This window comes from Emys orbicularis, chromosome 18 (genome assembly GCF_028017835.1).
Source record: "Emys orbicularis isolate rEmyOrb1 chromosome 18, rEmyOrb1.hap1, whole genome shotgun sequence".
NCBI classification, from domain to species: Eukaryota; Metazoa; Chordata; order Testudines; family Emydidae; genus Emys; species Emys orbicularis.
In genome coordinates this window covers 21,341,678-21,363,311 of record NC_088700.1, presented here as the reverse complement: position 1 = coordinate 21,363,311, position 21,634 = coordinate 21,341,678, and the positions used below count along the sequence as shown (strand labels likewise).

Sequence of the window (21,634 nt, the reverse complement as noted above, 5' to 3'; positions counted from 1 at the left end):
TTCTTGTCCTTGTTGAACCTCATCAGATTTCTTTTGGCCCAATCCTCTAATTTGTCTAGGTCCCTCTTGCTGAGGGTGCAATCCACGCCATCCTCCAGATCATTAATGAAGATATTTAACAAAAACGGCCCCAGGACCAACCTTTGGGGCACTCTGCTTGATACCAGCTGCCAACTAGACATGGAGCCATTGATCACTGCCCGATGATCTAGCCAGCTTTCTATCCACCTTATAGTCCATTCATCCAGCCCATATTCTTTAACTTGCCGGCAAGAATACTGTGGGAGACCGTATCAAAAGCTTTGCTAAAGTCAAGGAATAACACGTCCACTGCTTTCCCCTCGTCCACAGAGCCAGCTATAGCCTGTGCCCCCCAACTTCACAGCTTGCTCTCAGGTTACTGTTTCCATGCTCCTTCTGAGAACTACAAGTCCCAGAATGCATTGGTCCTGGGCCAAAAACAATGACCAGGTAGTAAGCCAGGGTCTTGTCCTTAAAGGGCCTACACACTGTCGCAGTGATCTAAAGTTCTCTTTTAGGTCTTGTCTACACTGGTGAAATTTACCAAACAATTCCCATCAGTCCACTTGCTCCAGTGGTAGAACCAGTGGGAGCTTTAGTGTAGACAAGGCTCCTGCAGCTGGACCCATTTATAACTCTGTTTAGATCAGACTGGCTTTCAGCAGCTTTTGCTCAACTGGCATTTAAAACCAATTGGACTAGGGGAGCCGGGGCTTTGTTGTGGTTCTCAGTGGTCCAGCCAGTGTGAACTTCAATCCCCCCTCTGTGAACACGGCTTGCGGCCAAGAGTTTCAAAAGCGACTCGTGATTCTGGGTGCCTGGGTCGAGTGCCCAACTCAAGCCCCTTTACGGAGGCCTGAATTCCAGAGAGGGCCAAGCACACACCCTCTGAAACCAGGCCCCTGCAAGGGGGTCGCAAGTGCTGAATCGGAATCCGTCCCTGGCAGTCAGCCATTGCTTAGGGCACGAGCAAGGCTCCACCATCCCTATCTTGTGCTGCTCTTTGCATTCTATGTTGCTAAGTCTCACATGTTCCTGTGCTGATGTATGTTGTCCCTGTCTGAGTCGGGCTCGATGGAGGTATTCCTTTGGTTGGCCCCTTTTGTGTACTCCTCCAGCTGCCCTTCATCTCAAGGTGGACACCAAAAATCTTGGCCTAGTGCCCAAGTGCAAGGGCTTTAAGATGCAGTTGGGTGGGTGATGGTATTTTACCAAAGCGGGTTACCAATGCTAGGCTTTTCGGGTATCGTTGCAAACTAATTTCTGCTGTGCTTATCCTAGCAAAACTCTCATGGGTGTCAGTGGGTCTTTGGCTTGCTTAAGGACCTCAGACCTGGGCCTGGTATTAAAAGGTGGATTTATAGGGGACAGGTTAACAGCCAAATGCAGAATTCCACCTGCTGCAGCACGCCCACAGGAGCCCAGCACTGGCGTGTGCATTGCCTTTGGGGAAGTGCTCCTATAAGCCACAATAAATGTCTTGGCTAAACTGGAACTTGCAGCTTGTAGCAGCATCTTCTCCAAGAGCGTCCAGTCACTCAGCTCCAGTGAGCTGCACCGAGCTGATCCAGCCACACAATGACCCCTGTGACAATGAGGGAAACACCTTCCGTGGCCCAAGAGAATCACTGCATTGAAATGGAGAGAGAAACCCCACTGACCCACTCCGTCCCCCCAGGGAAAACATTGCTCTCCACAATGGGCGACCCTTCTCCAAAGAACCGGTTCAAAGTCAACGGCTCCCCTTCCGCCTGGTGCTGTATATGAAAGGGGAGCTGGAATGTGCTTGAGCTGCTTCCAGCAGGATGGGTTGATGTGCTTCCTGGGGGGATGGAGTGAAAGAGCAGGTTGGGGGAAGGAGGAGGGGGGCCAGGCCACAGAACAATAAATCAAAGGCAAGAGGGCGATTGTGGAGCTGAAGGATCTTCTAAAAATGTCCCGTCCCCAGCTGGAGCCTGGGAGGAGCAGAGGAGAATCACTTGCAGTTGGAATCCTGCAGTGTCACTTCCTCATCGATCAGATCCCTGAGCTTCCTGAGCGCAGGGCCCGGGATTTAGCTCAGCCTGTGGCTGTAGACATTGCAGCACCTTCCTGGGGGGCTGGAGTTAGGGGATGCCGGGATTTTCTTTCAGGCCCATTCCAGGTTCAGACATTTTCCAGGAGCCCAAACAGTGCAGTCCAAGGCCAGCAACTGCATTCCCGGGGGCTCAGTGTACAGGCCTTTAAATATAAATGGCTTGATGCAGCTTAGGCCAGGGAGCCCAGAAAGAAAAGAACCCCCCATTCCCAACCTCTCTGCACCTCACAAGATCCCATTAGATCCCCACAGTGTGTTCATTTCACCCACTCTGTGTAATTTAGGCAAGAGTCCTGTGGGAAAATAGCATGTGCTCCTGTAATGAGTTACTATCATAATACACAAAGGGGCCGCACTCAAGTGATACCGGCATTTAATTCTGGCCTTTCTTAACGCTCCTCCAGTGCCTGACTTTGCAACTTCAGGGTTCTTGTCATGTCTGATTTGTTGCATGCAGTGCACCCTTTATAGTGCCATGGCACCAACTCGACTGGGGCTTATAGCACTAGGCACTCTACAGATTCTATACCAAAAGGCAGCCCATGCCCCAAAGCTCACAGTCTGAACACAGGGTGAAATCCCCTCGCCCCACTGAAGTCGACTGGATGATGGCAGGAGGGCCAGGATCCCAGCCTGCGTTCGATGTGTTTGCAAGTCAGGGGCAGATTTAGGGCATTTTCTTCCTGAGGGGCTGAGCACCTTGCAGAGCCCATTGACCTCAGGGTACTCAGCACTTCTTTAGAGCGACTCCAGGCAGCTTGCAGCCCCCCCGCAATAATCCAAAGCAATTGTTGTATAAATCAGTGACAGCTTCCTCTCCAGTCAGAGCCTGCCAGCGGCTCTGTCCCAAACACAAAGGAAAGGAGCTTTCCAGACTTATCTCTTTGGCATATCTCTGAGCGAGAGACTGGAAACAGCAGTTATCAACCAGCCAAGTTAATCAATAGGGGAAGTCACTGGTAGCAGATTGGGTCCAGGCAAGCAGGATGTGCTGGAGTTGCCCTGCTCCCATGTTGCCCTAGCCTTCATCATGCCCAGAGACCGGCATCGCCCGTCCCCGCTGCACGGACTGTCTGGTGGTGATGGGAGGTATGCACCGAGCTGTGCTCGTTATATAACGCATTGAACGGATAATCCTATCCATTGCAATTGATATGTCGAAAAGTTACTTTGGGAGCAGAGGGGAGGGGTTCGGGGCAGTGTAATAAACCCGGGCCCAACAGCACCATTGTCAAGTGGCAATCACAAATCGAGAACAGAGTGACTGGTCCCATTGTGCAGCACGTGAGTGTGAGTGATAGCAATGCTCATGATCAGCTCCGTTTAGAGGCCAGAGACCAGTAAAAGAAAAGAAGACCCAAGCCCTTCACCATGTTAAGATTAGGATCCCGTGCCTGTAAAGACGTCCCAAGAAAACAACTGGGAGACACCAAAGCTCTCTGCAAGGGGCTCTGATAGTTTGCAGCCCTAGCTTGGAAATTCATTAATCAGGGGAGCAATGGAGCTGCGAGGAAGTGGTGGAGGCCATTAAACATGTGTAGGGTGCACCCATCCTTATCTAATCATTTAATCCTGGATTCTCTGGGAGAGCAGGCCAGGGTAGATAGGGCATCTGCAAAGCCTGCCTCAGTACTCCTACACCCCGTGGTTGATCTCAGCTCCCACTCTGCAGCCAGGGGAGAGGAAGCCCCTGTCAGACAGATTGCTGATTCCATTTTCCACATGGGAACAAAGCGGGCTGCTCTGCGTGGCAGTTTATAGTCCGTCTAGCCCTGTAACCCACCTGAGAGTGGCCAGCACCAGCTGCTTCAGAAGAAGACTCCATGGTGGTCAGTAATGGACTAACTGGCCCTTGGGTTCTTCCTAACCCTGGTCAGTTAGCGGTTGGTTGCTGTGTGCCTTTCAATTTCCTCATATATTTTTAGTCCCAGTGAATGTGACTGTGGTTGTTCTCATCCTCCATGTAAAAGCCCTGGCTTTTATTTTTTAAATCCTACTAGATGCTAAGCCTGGCTGAAATCTTGTGGCATTGAGTTCCACAGGTGAACTATGTGCTGCACAATAAAATGTCTGACGGTCAGTTGTAAATGTGCTGCCTTTCATTTTCATCAAATGTGCCCTTGTCCCTGTGCTTGGAGCGCGGGTGACTCACGGCTCCCAGTCGACCCTTGCTATATACCACTCACTGCAAAATCAGTGCATGGCAGGGCAAGGGTTTTGCAACCTGGCCCCAAACTGCTGGGGGTAACTGACTATCCAAAGGGGTTTGCAATTGCAATCTCTAATTTCCCCAAGCGGAGTCCAACCCACGTGCAAACGGTTTATTGCTCTGAATATCTAGGAGCGAACATTCCCCGGAGGGCTCAGACCTTTTTAAACAGGATCCGAGCAGAATAATTCCCACCACCAATAAATTATGCAGTTGGTCGTTTTCATTTCCCTTCTCGATTGATGCCCTCACAAAACCATGGGGAAGTTAAAGAGGTGGAGAGGGCAAGGGGGGAGGGATACACGGAGTCTGAAGCTATTTCTAATCAAGGTGGTTGCAAGAGGCTCTTCCCCACCCCCACCCCACACAAAAGAATCAAGTTCATTTACAACCTATTGGTGTCAATTGTTTTAAAGGGGCCAATAGCTGAGCAGGGGCAATTAACATAGCAGCCCAAGCCGGGCCCGTGGCGGGGCGAAGGGAGGTAGCCCCTTGGCCGGCCTAGGCGATCAGTCGGGTCCCTGCAGCATGGAGGGGCTTTGCCGTGGCCCGCACGGCCTCGCTGCTGCCCGGCTCCTGCCCTGAGCCTGCCAACATGCCGAGCGGGGGCGGCCTCCTGGCCCTTGCCGAGGTCTGATTGCCGCTGGGACACGGTGCCCCCCATGGCGCCCCCCATGGCGCCTTAGGGGCTCCGAGATCCTGCCAGCGCCGGGCACCCGGGGGCGAACATGTTTAGCCAGGAGGCGCTGCCCGCCACCTCCTTCAGCCTGGGGGCCGGGATCCTGCAGGATGCGAGCGGCCAGTTCGGCAAAAGCAGCTACAGCAGCAGCCCCCACCAGCCGCCTTTCTTCCCCTTCCCAGCGGTGAAAGCGGAGTACGAGCCCCCCGAGCTGCAGGCGGGGGAGGCCGGCCAGGCTAAGGCCTGGTGCCCTTTCCCGGGCCCAGAGCCCTGCCACCAGCCAGGCATGGCTGGGGGGCACCAGGGCCCCCCTCTCCTGGGAAGCGGGCAGGCCCCGAAAGAAGAGCCCGGCCAGGAGAAGGGGCGCAGACAAGGCTCCCCAGAAGCGAAATGCGCCCTCCTGCCCGCGGGCCCCTACTACGCCCACCCCTGGAACAGCCCTTTCTGGCCTGCCTTGGCTGGCCACAGCGCGGCGGCGGCCCGCGGCCCCCTCCCCAGCCAGACGTTCCCAGGGGTCGGGCTTTGCCCCGGGGCCCGCCACGCCATCTACCCCAGCGACCCGCACCAGCCCCCCAGCGGCCTCTCCAGCCTGGGCAGCAGCGGCAGCTCCAGTGGGGCGGCTAGCGAGGGAGGCCAGTCCAGTGAGAGTGGGGACGAGGTAAGGATCGCAGCCCTGCAGCCCCTTCTCAGCTCGGACCCGCGCGGGTAGCGCCCCTCGGGGCTCCCCTGGACCCCGCTCCCCGAGCCGGAGGCTGGCCCGGGATCGCCCCCGTCTCACCCCCTTTCCGTTTGCATTTTCTCAAGGGATTTCCCCCCAGGTCTCCGGCTTATACTAAGGGGGAGGGGAGCGCCCACATCTTCCTCTGCTGCTTTTGGGGTGACCTTGTCCCCCACTGCTCTGCAGCTGCACATCTCTCCTGCCACAGCCTCCGTGGAGAGCAGCTTCCTAGCGGGGGTGGCTGGGAAGGGCAGGTAGGTTTCTCCAAAAATCTATCTCCGAGGGGCCAGACAGGCTGCTCTGAACAGGCGGGTGTGTCTGATGGCTTGTGTTCCCTGGAGGTGGGGTCCACAAACCCAGATGCCTTTTTAATACAGTAGGCCAGATCCCTGTCTGTTGTGTAAATCAGAGCTCCACTGAGTTACACCTGTTAAAGATCTGACTTTGTGTGTTGTGTGTAGACATATATATATCCACTTTTAAAAAGCACCAGGGTGCTTAATGATGATGGATATTCTTTTATCCAGACTCGGCTGCAGTTTGACTTTCCCCCCAAAATGAAATGACCGTTGCTCTGTAATGCCAGGGTAGAGATTTAAACTTCTCTTTATGTCTCACTCCAAATAATCCTCATTCGGGTGTCCCCATCTGTAAAATGGGGAGAATGAACCGAGCTCCTGTGGGAAGCGTTTTGAGATCTGATGAAAAGTGCTCTGTAAGAGCTGGGAGTTAGTACAGAGGGATGGATGGTGTGAGCCAGCAGGGGTACAGAATTGTTTGACTGGGGGATTTAAAGACCAGCTGAGAGGCCCAGGGACAGCAGGGGAAAAGGAAGGATGACAGATCCCATGGGATGAAAGCTCTTTGCATTGCAAGGGGGTTAAGTTACAACACTGTTGCACTTTGTAGTGTAAATGGGGGTTTAGCTACATTCTCAAATCATGCTAGAGCTTCCCTACCTCTGCCTGGGCCAGTGGTTCTGAAGCTCCATCGATTGCTGCATATCACCAGTCTCTCTTTTTGCTTTTCTCTGTATTTTCCTTTCCATTTTTTTATTCTTATTTTCCCACCTCTGCTTCTCCAGGAGCTCCCAGTTGTCAGCGCCCCCTTCTCCCCCCAGGGGACCATTAGGATAACCTGGTCTGACCTCCTGCATAACTTATCCCGGGATGTCTGCGGGGAAGAGGTTACAGCAGTGGGCACCAAGGAGAACGGGCCTACCAGACCCACCCAGGCACATGCCCAGCAGGGCTTGAGTCTAACCCCTTTAACCTTGCTAGCCTCATGGTTATGACTTCCCTCCCTCTTTCTTCCACTCTCCACCAGAGACACAACCTTCCCTCTCCCCCTCAGCTCAGCCCGCTGAGGGCTTTGATGACCTTGTGTCTTCTCTGGGGCACCACCGTCGGGACCGCAGCAGGTGGTTAAAAGTGGCCTATGGTGCTTAATAGTTGGGTCATTGCATGCTGGGCCAGCTGGCTGTTCTTCAGAGCTGCTGCTGTCCATGTCAAGTGCAGCACGTTGCGGTGATGGGGCTCAAGTGGTGGCTGGGTCCTCCTCTGTCAGGATGGGGAAGAAGCTGTTTCCGGACTAGTTGGGAATCTAGTAGTAGGGAGGAGTCCTGAAGGATGCCAAGGGTGTGAAGCACATAAGTTCGCTCGCTAGAGGGCAGTGTTATGGTGTTTGCCCATTTCCCACCTTTGTCACCCCCCATCCTGCCCAGGTTCAGGAAGGAGGTTGAGTTCCTGCTTATGCAACACTGGAGCTGTGCCGCAGCTGGGTCCCTGATTGTGTCCCATTGGTGCTGGGGAGTGAGTTTTGCTCTCCAACACGGTTTGCTGCATTGTGCACATTTCCAGCAGGGGCATCCCCCGTTTGGAGAGGTTTCTCTTCGTGTTACTAAGCTGTGCTGCCCAGCTGCCCCAGTGCTGGGCTCTTTGGGATCCAGAGACCAGCACCACACAGTTTCTTCCATGCTTTCAGGGGGGCCTCCCATCCTTACTGCCATGTTTGTCCCTCGGGTCCACCAGACACTGGCACCGGTCTGAGCAACGGCTTTACCTTGGGCTCCCTCTGCTGGCTGTTGCAGAACAAAAATATTTCTCTCTGTATGATCCTCAGCGGGATAGCGGGGCATATGCTTCTGTTACGTCTGTGCTCTCAGCTCCTCTGTGCATGCAGGCCCTCGGATGCTGGTGCTGCCTGCTCTAAATATTTTCATCAGCTTGACAATTATTATTATGATCATTTATTTTAAATGGAATTTTAAAAATCCAGATATTTAGAGTGTGCAGGTTATAATCCCTCCAGATTATAATCATTTAAAAATTGGTCAGATTCCTGACTCACAGGTAGATTAAGCGAAATTAGTTTAAGCCAGAATGAAGCGTGTGAATAGACTTAAGTGTGTCCATGCTGCTGTTTGCACCACTTTAACTAAATCAATCAAAACACCTGCTTTTAGTGGAAACTGGAGCAAACTGGGGTGTGTGGAGAAGCCATGCCTTGGCAGATCCTCCAGAACGGCCAGGAAAATCAGAATTGACACTCCTGATATCTAAGGGGAAAAACAAGAAAGTAAATAATAAACCCAAGGAAAAACTCTTTTTTCTGGGCTCTTTATGATGGACAAAAATTTTAAAGGGCACAGCCCTGGGTTTGGTTTGTTTTTTTGTTAACTGCTGATAGTACCAGTACCTCATTGGGCCCTCAGTCGGCGGAGTGACTGTATTTGCAAAACCGCCCACTGCTCAGAAAGGCTATGAACTAATTAATTAAACCCGTTTCATAAACTGTCCCACAACAGTTCCAGGTGGGGAGAAGGGCGGCTCTGAAAACCTGTGCGCAAAAATGTGCGTGTGCATTTTGTGTGTGTGTAGATGGCAGCTTTCTGCGCAAACCTGGGGTGCTCCGAGTCTACTCTTCTCCTGCCCTGGACCTTGTGTTGAGACTTACACCTGGGCAACACGGGTGTAACAAGCCATCATTCAGCTTGCCTAGCTTTTGGAACCCTCTGCACAGGTGGCAACGATGAGGCAAGGTGCAGGAAACTCTGGGTGCTGGGTTGGTTGCAGCCCATTTCTCTTCCAGTGTGAACTCCTAGTGGCTTAGATGAGTTGAGCCCTTGTGTTTTTTTTTGTTTTTAAAAGGGGGTTTGATCCTTTTTTGCTTTGTTGGGCAGTTGGGCCCAGTTCTTCAAAGATATTCAGGCTCCTAAATACCCCTAGAATTAGGAACCCGAATACCATTGAGGATCTGAGCCTTCTTGTTAGCACTGAGAGGAAGTTGACAGCTGACAGTGGCTGAATCCAGACCAGCTGGCCACTGGCCCTCAGCTGGTGAGACGGTCTCAGACCTAACGCACACTGGCACCTGCTGGTGGTGGAGAGTATTGCTTGGAGCCCCTCTGCAGGAGCAGGTCTTCGACTTGGAGCACAGATCAGTGTGTTCTCGCTGCTGGCTTCCTTGGGGAAGAGAAGACCCAGCACCCAACCGTCACAAAAGGGAAGGGAAGATACGTGGTCGGTGTACATGGGCATCGCTCAGTGGACGCTTGCCTACAGCAGAGGGGGATCTGACCTCCAGCTCCCCCTCTACCTGGGAGTAGGGTGGGATAGGAAGTAGTACAGGAGGGTGGGGGCCCTTGAGAAGGATGGTGCAGTGGCCAGGGTACTGGCCTGTGACTCCATGGGGTGGAGGTTCAGTTCCTGCCTCTGTCACACACTCTAGACCAACATTGATAATGAACTAAACTGTATAATGAGCTTTTCAAAAGATCCACTCTAGCTCAAACAGAAGTTATGAGAAATTCTGTCTTGCCTCATTCAGGCAATCAGACTATGATGGGAGAGGTCCCTACAAAATGGTAAATGCCACTCCTGCTTCGGGAGCTGAATTGGATTTTGCAAAACTGCAGTAGGCAAACCCCAAACTATTGAAAATGAAGGCTCTGGTCCAGCAGACACGAGGCGGGTACGTAATTTGACTCAGATGAAAAGTCCCATTGACTTTGATGTGACTACTCCTGTGCTCCAAGTTTAAGCACGTGCATAATTGTTAGCACCACCATGGGCTAAATGTGTATTTCTATTACAAACCGTTCTTTTAGTGGCCTAGAATCTTTGTCCCTTCAAAACAAAACTGCTTCAGTGCAGAGAAAAAAGGTGGCCCAGCAATTAGGGCACTGGCCTAGAATTTGAGAAGCAAAGGCTGTGTCTACACTAGAGAACTTACAGCTCTCTAGAGACCGCCGCTGTAAGGTCTCCTGTGTCGCTGCTCTAAGCCAATGGGAGAGAGCTCTCCTGTTGGTATAATTAAACCACACCCAGTGCGCGGCGATAGCTCTGTTGGAGATGCTTTTCTGCCAACGTAGTGCTGTCTGCACATTGCTCAGGGGTGGTGTTTTTCTTCACACCCTTGACCAATAAAAGTTTTACGGACAAAAGTGCTAGTGTAGACACCAGATTCAACTTCCGGCTCCACCTAAGACTCTCTGTGTGACCTTGGGTAAGTTAATCAGGGCTTGTCTACACTTACAGTGCATGGCACCGCTTAGTGAAGATGCTACCTACACCCAATGGGAGAGCTTCTCTCACTGGGGTAGGAATTCCCACCTCCCCGAGAGGCGGTAGCTGTGTGTCCACAGGACGCTCCTCGACATAGTGCCGTCTGTACCAGGAGTTCAGTTGGTGTAACTGCATTCAAATCCACACCCTGAGTGACATAGTTCCACTCAGGTAAGTTGTTAATCTAGACTGCGCCTCAGGCTCTCTCTGTTCCCCATGTATAAAATAGTACTTCCCCAGTGGTTTGGGGAGGATAAATATTATGAGGTGCTCAGACACTTCAGAGATGGTGGCCAGTTAGTGTCAGTGATGCCAAGTGAGTTCATCTTCCCAGTTCATTTAACAACATTACCATGAACTTACTTTAGACAGACAGGCCAAAATGTTTAGGTCCATAAAATCCGAAAGGTGGGATTTTCAACAGCATGGAAGTGACTTAGGAGCACAAGTCCTATTGACTGCACGCTGCAAACCTGGGTGGGGGGAGGGTAGCCTGGTCAAAGCGTTGTGGCTTTCTTGGTTTGTGGAAGTGCAGGGTGTTGGCTGCTATTTGCAGTTGTGTGTGAGAGTTTGTGGTGTTCTCGCCGGGAGGCTGAGTGAGGCCCTGGACTTCTTTTTTTTACAGCCTGGCTGAGAGTTTCAAGGCTGAAACTTCTTAGTAGAAAAGAAAAACTCCATGTAAAATTTGCAACTCTACTAACAATTAGGAAACTCATTAAACAAGAACAAACCAACCACTTTGGCCATTTAAGACTCTAAAATAAGAAGGGAGTAAAGACCTAGCAAGACAGTACGAGAAAGGCAACCGCTATACATGAGAAATCTGATTTAAATTAAATTTAAAAAAAAAAAAAAAAATTGTGTGTTTATTTTTTTTATCATGATTTTTACCCACCCTGTCTTGGGCAGGGCCAGTCGCTCCGCCGACCCTTTGGAAAATGGCGATGGTACTGTCCTGCCTCCCTGCAGGGCAGGGCATGTCCTTGCGCAGCGAGCACTCGGGTACTGTGGTGACTAGGGCCATCTCTGGGCTTGGGTAGAATTTCTCATCCCTGCCACAAATTGACCCTAGGAAACGTATCCTGGCTGGGGGGATGTGAGGGAGGGATATTGCAGGGCATCAACACGCCAGCTTCGGTCTCTGCCCGATGAGGAATAGATGGCCTTCCCGTGCACTGATTACCTGGCTTGTCTGCTCCCCAGGGTGGAGTGGGAGGCTTTCACTGGTGAGCGTGGGGGTGTCTAAAGACAGTGAGGTCTGCAGAACTAGCGCTTTCATTTAAAAAAAGTTACTGATCTTTCCAAGCTTCCCTTACCAGCTCAGCTAATACCTCTCAGCGCTGACCTGTATCCCCCCACACCGCCCCTCCCCTCCCCCGTGCTATTCCAGCCCTGAGTCTTGCCAGCCAGACATCACCCCGGTGGGTGGGAGGTTGGGGCTGAGCTGTTTCCCGCTGCAGTGGGCAGCCAGGCCGGGGGAGTCTGAGGGACAGTCTAGGCAGACGTTCCGCCGTGAAGCAGAAAGCCAGAGAGCAGCTTGAGGGATAAGCCCGTTTCTCGGAGCCCAGCAGAGCTCTTGGTTCAGTGTCAGGTGAAAGTGATTCCTTCTGGGATTGTTTGCCATCCTCGCGCTGCAGGAGGCTGGCTTGTCCCTGCAAACAAACAATTGAGGGCTTCACCGAGCCTGTTCACACTCCTCTCCCCTGCCATGAAAGCCGCGGTGGAGCCTGATTGCAGCGGTAGACCTGGGATCCATCTCTCTAGGGCTTGGATTTGCATCCATCCCTGAAGCGCCTGAGTGAATCCACCTCTCTCCTTGCCAGCCCCCCGCGGGCTCCTTTATCCCCTCACAGAAACATTTTTGCTTCTTTTGCCAGGACACCACTCCCACCTCGGAGGAGCTGGAGCAGTTTGCCAAAGACCTCAAGCACAAGCGCATCACCCTGGGGTTCACGCAGGCTGACGTGGGGATGGCTCTGGGGACTCTGTATGGTGAGCGTTTCACTTTTCTCCCCTGCCCCTCCCAAGCCCATCTGGTGCCTCTGGGGGTGTCTCTTGGTGCAGAAGGTGAGAGATGGGGTGGGGGCAGGGACAGCCCCTGGATCCCCACTGATGCTGGGTAGCTTTTTCCCCAGTTGGATGTTCGCAGCGGCTGGAAGGGTTTTTGGATGCTCGTTGCAGTGAGCCCAGCGTGAACACTGGGGGGATTCCAGGGGGAGCCCCAACATGCAGCTGTAACCTGAGGGTCCCTGCTATCCCTGCTGCTGCCTTGAGGGAGGGGCTCACAACAAGAGATGGGGAGCCTGGGGGGAAAGCAAAATTCTGTGGGGCAGAGTGGACTCCTAGATCCAGCTGTCTGTGGGGGGAGGGACTCAAGCACCCCCAGTGCCCCATGAGTCCTCACTTATGGGGGGGAAGGGACAGAAGATGCCCCTCCTCCCCCCAGATAGCAGGTGAAGGGAGCAGACAGCCATGGTCCCTGCCCCAGAGGTGGGTAGGTGACTGTGCAGTGTGGGGGTGGGGGGGGTGTCGTCTCCCATGCGTGGATGCAGCCCCCAGGGTCGTGGATGCTCCATGCATGGGTCAGGTAGTGGGCAGGTTTCTTTCCTCTCCGGCTGGTGTGCTGGGGGTATAGGATAAGGAGTCTGGCAGCCCCAGGCCTGCAGTGAACGGTGCTGCTCTCTCCCTCCCAGGGAAGATGTTCAGCCAGACAACAATCTGCCGCTTCGAAGCCCTCCAGCTGAGTTTCAAGAACATGTGCAAGTTGAAGCCGCTGCTGCAGCGCTGGCTCAACGAGGTAGAGAACAGCGACAGCCTGCAAGAGGTAAGTGGGGATGGGGCGGGTTAGACCAGGGCTTGGCTCAGCCCAATGGCCAGGACTAGCTGCTTCTGAGCAAGGTGCACGTGACCCCTTAATGGGCAGCTATTGAAGTAACCTAATCACTGGGCAAGTTCCTTCCTGACCCCCGTCAGTCAGAGCTTGATCCATGTCCGGAGGGCTTATATCCCTCCTGAATGTGTTTTGTCCTTTCTGCTGTGATTGTGGAGAATAAGAACGTCCGAGGCGCCTCGAGAATCCTGCTCAGCCCTTGGCTTTGCTGATACCAGTGAGTTACACAGTGCATAACGAACCTGTACGGGGGGTGTGTGTGACAGTATTTCCTCTTACTGGTTTTAAATGTGCTGTCTTTCAGTTGCATTGACTCGCCCCTTGCTCGTGTGTTATGAGGGAGGGTGGATAGAAATGCCTGATCTACCTTCTCTTTTCCATTCGTTATTCTGCTTACCCCTGTCATGTCTCCTCTTGCTGGCCTTCTTTCTAAAACAGTGTCCAAGGATGAGATTCTCACCCCTGACCAGCCCGTCCTGCAGGTAAAAGGTCAGGGCTGTGTAAAGGGGCTCTAAAAGCCCTGGTTTTAGCTGGGAGATGATTCCTCTGACACAGGCACTGTTGGAGACCCGGGACTGCGTTGCAAGCCCTGGTGTAGAGCGGGTACCGGGGCAAGGCTGTATGAGGTTCTGGGCACTCGCTGCAGCCCCCAGGATAGCCGCTGATTGCAAGGAGAGATTGCAGAGTTTTGTTAGCAGCTCAGTCACTTTGTTCTTGCGTTCAAATTTCTTGGGAGATGTCGCCGATATTTTGCTCTTTATCAGTTTGTTCCAGCAGCTCCTCTTTCAACACCTTGGTCCTTGACCTGAGACGGCAGCTCAGGGTCGGGATCTCCTTGACATCCTCTGAGGCAAAGAAATTGTAACTTCTCCGCAACCGTCTTATCTTTCTTAATTGCTTCCTTTACTTCCTGGTTAATCCAACAGACCCACGGATTCTCTTGCAGACGTCTTGCTCTGATGTGCCTGGAGAATGGCTCATCAAATTCCATCTTATCTCTTCTTTGCCCCATCCGGTGTGGAAGGGCCTGGTGTTAGGGTATTGGTAGGGCTGCAGATTTGTCACAGCATTTTTTGGATCCAATCACTGAGCAGTCCTGGTAAATGTCATGGAGGCAGTGGTTGTAAAGCCACTTGAAGTGGGAGGGTGTGACGTGGCGGGGGAGGTTAGGTCCTGCCCCTGGGGATGGGAGGCCTGGTGTGTGTGTGTGTGTGGGGGGGGGCTGTTGCAGAGCAAGCCCACCCGGCACTGACCTCACAGTGGCGGCTCCTGTCCCGTGGGGCTGGCCTGGCTCCTTGCTCTGGCCTGTGGGCATGGCCCTCTCCCCGTGACACCCAGCCTTGCCTCCTTCTTGGCCATGGCGCACTGCCAGATCATCTGCCCAAGAGCTTTGGTGGTAAAAGTGGCTGGGCCCTGGCCTGGGTGGTCCCCTCAGCTCCTCAGCCTATGAAATCCCAGATGCAAAGAAAGCCATGGAAAAATGACGGTCTCAGTGACAAACCTGCAGCCCTAGGCATTGGCTATCAACAGACCAGTGGGCTAGCCTGCTTCCCAACGAGCTGCGACTGCACCAGTGTAAGGGGGCCTTGAGCTGACTTTTAGCAGGGAAGGTTCCTTTTGGGAAGGGAGCAGGGTAAGTGAGGACTTCCAGCAGGGCTGGCTCCAGGCACCAGCCGACCAAGCACGTGCTTGGGGCGGCCAATCTTGGGGTGGCGGGCGGCGCTCGGGGTTTTTTGTTTTTTTTGGTTCGGTGGGGCGGCGCTCGAGGTTTTTTGTTTGTTTCAGCGGCGCGGCGCTGGGGGGGCGGAGGTTGGCACGGCGCTCAGGGTTTGGGCGGCTGGGCGGGGCACGGGGGTTTGGATGGCGCGGCGCTGGGGGGGGTTGGGCAGTGTGGCGCTCGGGAGGGGGGCGGGGGTTTCAGCGGTGCGGCGTGGCACTCGGGCGGGGTGGGGGTTTCGGTGGCGCGGCGCTTGGTGGGGGGGGGGGGCGTGTTACGGTGGGACGGCGCTCTTTTTTTTTTTTTTTTTTTTTTTTGCCTGGGGCGGCAAAAAAGTTAGAGCCGGCCCTGACTTCCAGTGTCTAGCAACAGCTAATAACCCTTGCAGCTGGAATCTCTCCATCACTGTCCCAACCACAACCTGCCCGTGCTCCCAGACCCTGCTCGTTGGCCTGGCTTCAGAGAGACCTTTGGCATTTGCATTACCAGAGTAGCAGTATCTTGCATTGGGCTGCTCCAATAGTGGGGCAGATGTACTTGTAAATAAACAATTAGCCGATTGACCAAACTATCACGTGATGGAGAGTGTCCAACCACGTGATGGTAGAAGAGTGGGAAGAACTTATCATTGTTTGATGGGAAAATATACTAAGATTCCCAACAAATATAATTTGCAACTGATTCTTCAACCGGCTCTGATCCTGGAGCAGCCAGACATCACAATAGCCTCCAACAAGGCAATCGTGGTAGTTTTCTGCTGTCGTGGGTGGATCTGGAGAGAGGCTCCCATCTTCTTAAATGTTATAGCCATAGTCAGTGGAGTGAGGCTGGTTGGATTACCTTGGCACGAGGGCCAGGGGCTGAATCCAAGACCATATTGCATATCTGGGGAAAACAACTCTTTGTTGAGCAGTCGCACTCTTCAGCTCCTTGTCTAGGAAGAGTTTGTGTTGACAGCTATTCGTGGGGCTCCAATGTAACTGCTCAGCTGACATGGGATATAAATGCAGGGAAATGGGGTTTTCCATGCACACGTTTCACTGACTGCAAAGGTTCCTTACTGAAGGAGGGGGGTACCTAGCAGAAGGTCCCCTGCACCTGCAGCCTCTCCCACACTCTGCAGTTGCCAGGGGCACAGTGAGGTTGGCAGGATGGGGCAGACTATTGGGAGATCATGGGTGAAATCCGGTTGCTCAGCACACTTTTGCGGCTGTGCCTACATATGCTAATGTGGTTGGGGCAGCAGTTTGTGGGTCAAAGGGAGTTCAACCCCCAAACACTTTGGGTTTGTATCTATTTAAAAAAGTATAAAACCTTAGTGTTAATAGAAATATTTTAATGAAATCCTTTTAATAGTTTCCCAATTAATTGGTCACCCTTTGTATTAGTGTACATTTATACACACTTTATAAAGGGCTGATAAATGATTTAAGCATGCTACAGACCTGAATACTATATGTTGCAGATGGTTATATAAAGGGACCTGGTTGAAAACCACTTTTTTCCCCCCGTAAAGATAGAATGAAAAATTTTCATTTGAAAATATTAATGGGAAAATTCTGAAACTAAATACAATTTTCAATTCAAACTGAAATGTTTGTTTCTGAAAACCTGCCAAATTTTCTAAATGTCAGATTCTGAGGGGGTGGCTCCCCACTTTTTTGCCTCTGGATTTGGTAGAATTGGTATTACAGGTTTTCTTTCACTTTCTCCTGTTTTTTTTTCTGTTCCTTTTTCCACTCTAACTTTTGAAAATGTCTCTGCCTTTGGAAAAGTTGCAGAATAGGAAAAGGGAAGAGAGGAAAAAGTGGGGGACACCATCCATCCTATTGCATTCAGTGGCAAAAAAAGAACATCGGAAAACTCCCAGTCTGAAATGGGAACTTTGTTTGAAAACTAAAATCAGAAGTTCAATTTGAAATGAAACAAAACGTCTCATTTCATTTTGCAATTTCCCATCACATAAAAAAATAATTGAAAACCATTTTCCTGCAACCCCCTCCCTGCTCCCCCCCAAAAGAAGGAAAAAATGGTTTTGATTCCCCTCCATTTATTTATTCATTCATACCGAAAAAACAGTTTTTTGGTTGAAAATGTTGACCAGCTCTAGTTATGAGTGTCAGAGGAAGACGTCAGAAGCAATCGTTACACTCTGTGACACTTGATTGACCTTTTATTAAGACATCTACTAGTCATTAACTTTTTAGAAACTATTCACATACACTACAGTATATAATTTACTTTTGTTCAAATGTATGCATTCCCTGAAAATGTTTGCAACCCTCACAGTGTGTGAAACTGATTAATTGTCTGAGCTGCGTAAAATACCAAAAAATAAATTCTGTAAGCTCTTTGGGGTGGGGACTGTCTTCAGTCGTGCAAATGGTAGGCACTCAGAAATCATGGGACTATCTTAAAATTCACAAGACTTTTAAAATTACACCTTTGGAGTCCTTTTTATTCACTTTCTGGCTTTTGAGCCTTTAGGGGGCTCCCCCCCCCATTTTTTTGTCTTCAGCTAGGAGGGGTAGAAACTTCCTAAAAAGGAGGGTTGGGGGGAAGAGAGAGCTGAGATTCAAGTGTATTCATATAAACTTCAGGTGCTGGGGCTTAAACCCCGCTGGGGCTCAGGATCAAATCACCAGTGTTGGCGACACTGTACAGTCTTTGCATAGGCAGGAAGGACTGCCTAGCGTGGGAATGTTCTAATCCAGTAAACAAGCAGCATGAATGGAGGAAAGGGCCTGATCCTGTAAGCCCTGCTGAGGCAAAGAAGTGTTCCAGGTGTGGCGGTCTTGCAGGATTGGGCCCCAAACTCCGGCTAAGAGAGATTTGTGTGTCACTAATCTAGGATAACGGGTGATTCAGGGGAATTTTTTTTTTTAATTACTTTAACATGATTGTGTCCCATCAAGTTGATTTTGTTTGGTTTTTAACTGAGACGTGCCTGCATCTTATTTTCCCCATCCATCATTGCTAAACCCCCACAAAGGCCTTGGGGAACTCCCTCCTTGTGGCCATGACGGTGTGTAGTGGGAGCAACCAAAATGGGTGGCAGAGGGGTGAAATGGGCAGCACCTGGGTTTTTGTTGCGCATTGCACCATAATTGATGGATTATGATGGGCTTTTGCTATCGAGTCGGTTTCTGAGGATGTTTTCTCCCGGTGTGAATGAAATAAATTAGTTTGGTCAAAAAGAAAAGTGGAGAAACAGAAATGTCATCACGTGCAACCATATGGCTCAGCAGCAGCATTTGAAGCCAAGCTCTTCCAGTTCCCCAACACAGACTTCTACCATTTGAACTAAAGAAGCATCTGTTAGCCATCAAATGCAGCAGCCACTCACGGGGATGACACGCCCACTCTGCTAGTAGGTTACACCAATATTTGCTAGGCATCAGTAGAATAGTGGAAATCGGGAAGCCTGAAGTTTAGTCCTGCAGTTTTGTGGTTAGAGTACAAGAAAAGGGTGTCGAGCTTCCTGGGTTCTATTCATGGCTTTAGGAGGGTTGATAAAGCAGTGATTGGAGAGAGGCTAGCCAAGCACATAGATCTGGTACATTCTTTCTGCAAGGCAGGGCGGCTGAGTCTTGGATCTGTTGTATTAAGGTACGTCTACACAGCAAAAATAACCCAGCAACAGCGAGTCTCAGAGCCTGGTTGTACACAGAGCCGCCTCCGCAGGTTTTAGAGCCTGAGCTGGGACATCCACACTGCTATTTATTAGCATTGAAGAGTGATCCCGAGTCAGTAGACCCAGGCTCTGAGACTTGCTGCCGTGTTTTTTTGTTTTGTTTTTTTGCTGTGTAGATGTACCTTTAAGGACCTGGGTTCTGTTCCCAGCTGTCCATGATGTGACTTCATGCTACCTTAAATTTTGTAAAACAGGTGGAAAGATGCAGTTGTGTGGGCTGCAGTGAAAACCACAACAAATCAAAATGAATGAAGAAAAAAGTTATGCCAAATCGGTTTCCCCCTTTACTTTGCTCTTTCTACGTCTCCAAACATTGCCCTGTCCAGCCATTAAACAAACGCAGCATTCAGCCCGGTGGGTGTTTGGGGAGGACTCACAGATCAGCTGGCATTTCCCCTCCATTCAGCCCTGCCTCTAGGAGCTGGGTGAGGGTGGTTTTCACTGATTTGCAGCACATTGGATTGGCATCTCTCAGCCCTGGCCCTACCCCTCTCCCAGCCAGGTATGTGTGCCCCAAGGAGCTGGGAACACTGTTGCTCCACAGGGACGACCTGTAACCAAGTGCCATGGTTTTTGCGGGTTTGTGTCTTTCTCTTGCTTTCCAGCTGTGCAATGCAGAGCAAGTGCTGGCCCAGGCCCGGAAGAGGAAGCGCAGGACCAGCATCGAGAACAATGTCAAGGGCACGCTAGAGAGCTTCTTCCGCAAGTGCGTAAAGCCGAGCCCCCAGCAGATCTCGCAGATCGCCGAGGATCTCAACCTGGACAAAGATGTAGGTTTAGTTGGAGCTCCCCAGCGGTGGGGAGAATGGCAGGTTCAGAAGTCGGGTCCTTAGGAATGACTCTAACGCCTTCTCTAGTGGGGTACCTCTAAAGGCCAATTTAGGGCTGATGAAAATTTTTCCATCAAAACTATTTTTTAAGCAGAAAATTGGGTTTATGACTAAACCAAATTATTCACAAAACAAGTCTGTTTTCCACAGGATTTTTTTTTTTTCTTCAAAAATCCAACAATTTCATTTTGGAAATGCTACCGTGGTGCCTCATGGGAGCTGTAGTTCAGTTGCCTCATGTCCCTGTTCTCCCTGACCTGAGTTTCCCAGCCAGACTACATCTCCCATGATGCACCATGTCTAGGGAGGCCCATGAGGCACCACCTCCCACTTCAAGAGTGGAGGCTGTGGTGCACAGTGGGTGATGGAGCCCAGCCTAAAGAGGAGAATGGGGGGCATCTGGCACCCCAACTGCAATTCCCATTAGGTAGGCACTCTGGCAGCTGACATTTTCTGGTATTCGAATTTCTGCCAAAAAAATCTAAATTTTCCATTGAAAATTTTGACCTCCCCCCCCCCACTTAAATTTTCCACAGTGTCCCCCACCCCCCTTTACTGTCCAGCTCTAATCCAGACCTTTGCTCTGGAGGTGAAGGTCTAGTGCAGGGGTGGCCACACTCCCACTCAGAGGGCTGTGCGATCTAGCACAAAGCAATACAGCAGTAGGAGCGTGTTAGCACCAACTGCCAGCCCACGTCACTCCCCCCCCAGTGCAGGTCTGATTCATGGATGCAACGAGAGTGCACATGGGCCCCTTTGGTAGGCAGATTGCTGCCAAATCAGGGGGGTCCCAGTAGGTGGGATTAGACCCCAGACTGCCTCAGTTAGTGGGTGCAGCTGGTGAAGGAATGTTGCCCTGTTGCAGGACAGCCTCATTCATGGTGGGGGCCGTCAGGGTGCCATGGGGCTCTACAGAGGGCTGTCCCTCTGCCTGGCTGACCAAAGCACTCCCAGCTGGTACTGCTGAGCTGGGAGGATATGTAGGGCCTTGTGGGGGTGGAGGGAAGGCAGAAAACATCCCACTGGAAAAGAGCTTGGAGCTCCCAAATTGCCTGGCTGATTTGCTCCTTGCTAGAGGCGGAGCTGTGGGGGGCTCCGCCCCCGAGGGGGAGGTTTTAACCAGCTGGGCTGATCCATCTCCCCATTTGTGCCTTCTCCCATCTCCGCCTAGGTGGTGCGAGTCTGGTTCTGCAACCGGCGTCAAAAGGGCAAGCGGCTGCTGCTGCCCTTCGGCGATGAGAACGAGGGAGCCATGTACGACATGAACCTGGCCCTGGCGCACCCAGCCCTGCCCGCCGCAGTGAGCTCCCAAGCCTATGCCCCGGCCCCCCTGGCCTCGCCCCCTCCCATCTACATGTCGGCTTTCCACAAGGGTGAGATCTTCCCTCAAGCTTTGCAGCCGGCGGTCTCTATGGGGAACAGCGGCAACTGAACCTGGGGGCCGGGGGCTCCTTGGGAGCTGGACGGAGGTGCCTCCTTGGCGGTGCTGCTTGGCTGGCTCCCCGGAGAGAAAAGCACCCCAGAGATGCTGCGGCTGCTCCCCAGACACCTGACTCGGGGGGGTGGGGGGACGGACAGGGGGGTGTTCAATGTGTTTGTTTGCTTTTTTTGTGTGAGGGGGAGGGGCAGCAAAGCAGGCAGAGGGAGCGGATCACCCTGCACTCTGGAGCGAGTCCCCGTCCTTCCCACCAATCTGAGTCACTCCTGCTGCGAGGAGCCTGCTTTTTCCCTCTCCCCCTCGAGTTGATCTACCTATCCTGCCCCTCCCCCGGGGGCGGGGCCTCGTCACTCTTTTTCAAACGATGTTTTATCTATTATTAGTTTGGAGAAGGGAAAAAAACCGAAGCCCTTTTTAGCCATTTCTAGTTTTAAAATGATCCTGTCTCTCTCTCTCTGTTGCACGCAGCAGGGCTGTGCGAGCCCTGCGGCCCGTCACTCCCATGGCCTCTTAGTCCCAGGCAGCCGTAACCCTGGGAGTTTCCAAGGAGCCTAAGAGAGTGAGGGTGCCTATTGCGTGCCCGTTGGAGTTGGGCCCTTACGTCTCCTTGACAAATGCCAGCTTGTGGCTCAGCCTTGCTCCCTGGGCACCTAGACACGTCTTTCACAGTCCCAGCTCTGTCTCAACCAATCGGCATTTTCCGAGGAGAAAATGTTTCACTGAACAGTTCCAGACCCACGTGTACTTAATGTGCCTTCCAGGCCCAAATGCTTCAGCCACCTTGTCTTCTCCCAAC

At 51.9% G+C, this 21,634-nt stretch overlaps 1 protein-coding gene across 1 annotated transcript; it reads left to right on the top strand.

The window, feature by feature from the left end:
* Nucleotides 1–5,035: 5,035 nt before the first annotated feature.
* LOC135891307 (POU domain, class 5, transcription factor 3-like) lies at nt 5,036–20,832 on the top strand. The gene is made up of 5 exons (XM_065418842.1): nt 5,036–5,644; nt 12,147–12,261; nt 12,963–13,093; nt 19,176–19,340; nt 20,572–20,832. The coding sequence occupies exons 1-5, from the start codon at nt 5,036–5,038 to the stop codon at nt 20,830–20,832; spliced, it is 1,281 nt and encodes a 426-aa protein (XP_065274914.1).
* Nucleotides 20,833–21,634: the final 802 nt, after the last annotated feature.